This window comes from Galeopterus variegatus, unplaced genomic scaffold (genome assembly GCF_000696425.1).
Source record: "Galeopterus variegatus unplaced genomic scaffold, G_variegatus-3.0.2 Scaffold17414, whole genome shotgun sequence".
In the NCBI taxonomy this organism is placed as follows: Eukaryota; Metazoa; Chordata; class Mammalia; order Dermoptera; family Cynocephalidae; genus Galeopterus; species Galeopterus variegatus.
Genome location: NW_007743525.1, coordinates 11776 through 13014, shown reverse-complemented (window position 1 = coordinate 13014; position 1239 = coordinate 11776). Strand labels below are relative to the sequence as shown.

The window sequence follows — 1239 nt, the reverse complement described above, 5'->3', positions numbered from 1 at the left end:
ATTTAAAAATATCTAATTACATTCAAGTTTATTATAAATTTGTTATTGTCAAAATTTACCTTAAATATATAGCATTGCTCATGTTGAACCCCACCCCAATTCCCCACATTAGGAACAGATCTCTTTTTCCTATGATTTGAGATACTTGATATATAAATCTGATAATTACGTTTAAGTTTCTCTCCTTTTATTATCCTTTTATTATCAAAACTGTATGCCATTATTACCTATCTCTATGTTTATTTTAATAACTGTAGGAATGCACTTATTTGGAAATAATTCAATCAATAATCACTATATTTTGACAAAACTGGTATCTATAAACTAAGTCTGTAAGCACTGATTTCTAATGCAGTTTGTGTCTTATTAATCCCAATCAGAACACATTATATGGATGTCCTGATAGAATGTGTGAAAAGACTAGTGCCTAGCCGTATGCCATATGCATTACAGGCAATTTTTAAATGTTTTTGAATCAAAAAATAGTGGAATAAATGCTTGAAAATTAATAAATGGAGGAATGAGTGGCTGTAACTATACAATTAATCTTAGATTAAGAGAAAATGGGTTAATTTATTTTAAATTCTGATTTAATTTTATAACATATAATTTTTCTCTACTCTCCAGCCTCTGGTACTTCGAGCCAGTAAGACATCCCACCTTACAGACCCTCTGTTTTTATTTATGACCTGACCTGCATCTATTCTCATCTTCTCTCTAATATATATATTAATATAACACAATATAATGTAACATATATATGCCTGTATATATATATGTGTGGAATAGGAAGATTTATCAAAAGTTCTATAAATGTTTTCACAGTAGGCTTTCCATATGTTTAAAACTAGTACAGAGATGGTGGGAAAGTTCTGAAAATTTTCAACTTCCCCCACAAAAATAAAATATTTTTTTCCAAAAATAAATATGCTGACTGACAGTCATTAAAAAGGAGTAAGGTAGGAGACTAAAGAAGCATCTGAAAATTTAAGTTCCAGGACATTCAGAATGATGTTCGAGTTGTGTCAGCAGTTTTTAGTAGAAACTGGAGATTTCCTCTGTCTTTATTTGCATGTAGAACAATGTCTGCCTTGTCAAAATACAGTGTTCTCTGTCTCTTGACTGGTATCCTTTTGTGGTCATTATTTTTAACCTAGAGGCTACATTTAGAATGTCATGTGACTAGCTTTAAAGTAGCCAAGCTCTGGGTATAGCCAGCAAGTGTCATCAACCAGAGGT

General features: G+C 31.1%; 1 protein-coding gene across 1 annotated transcript in view; it reads left to right on the top strand.

Annotated features, from left to right (window-relative positions):
• Nucleotides 1–1239, top strand: part of LOC103582698 (5,6-dihydroxyindole-2-carboxylic acid oxidase-like) — a gene marked incomplete at its 3' end in the record, with an annotated part of 26115 nt that overhangs the window by 13156 nt on the left and 11720 nt on the right. Inside the window, exon 2 of the mRNA XM_008564219.1 lies at nucleotides 628–646. Coding sequence (XP_008562441.1) covers nucleotides 628–646 — 19 coding nt within the window. The remainder of the gene's footprint in view (nucleotides 1–627; nucleotides 647–1239) is intronic.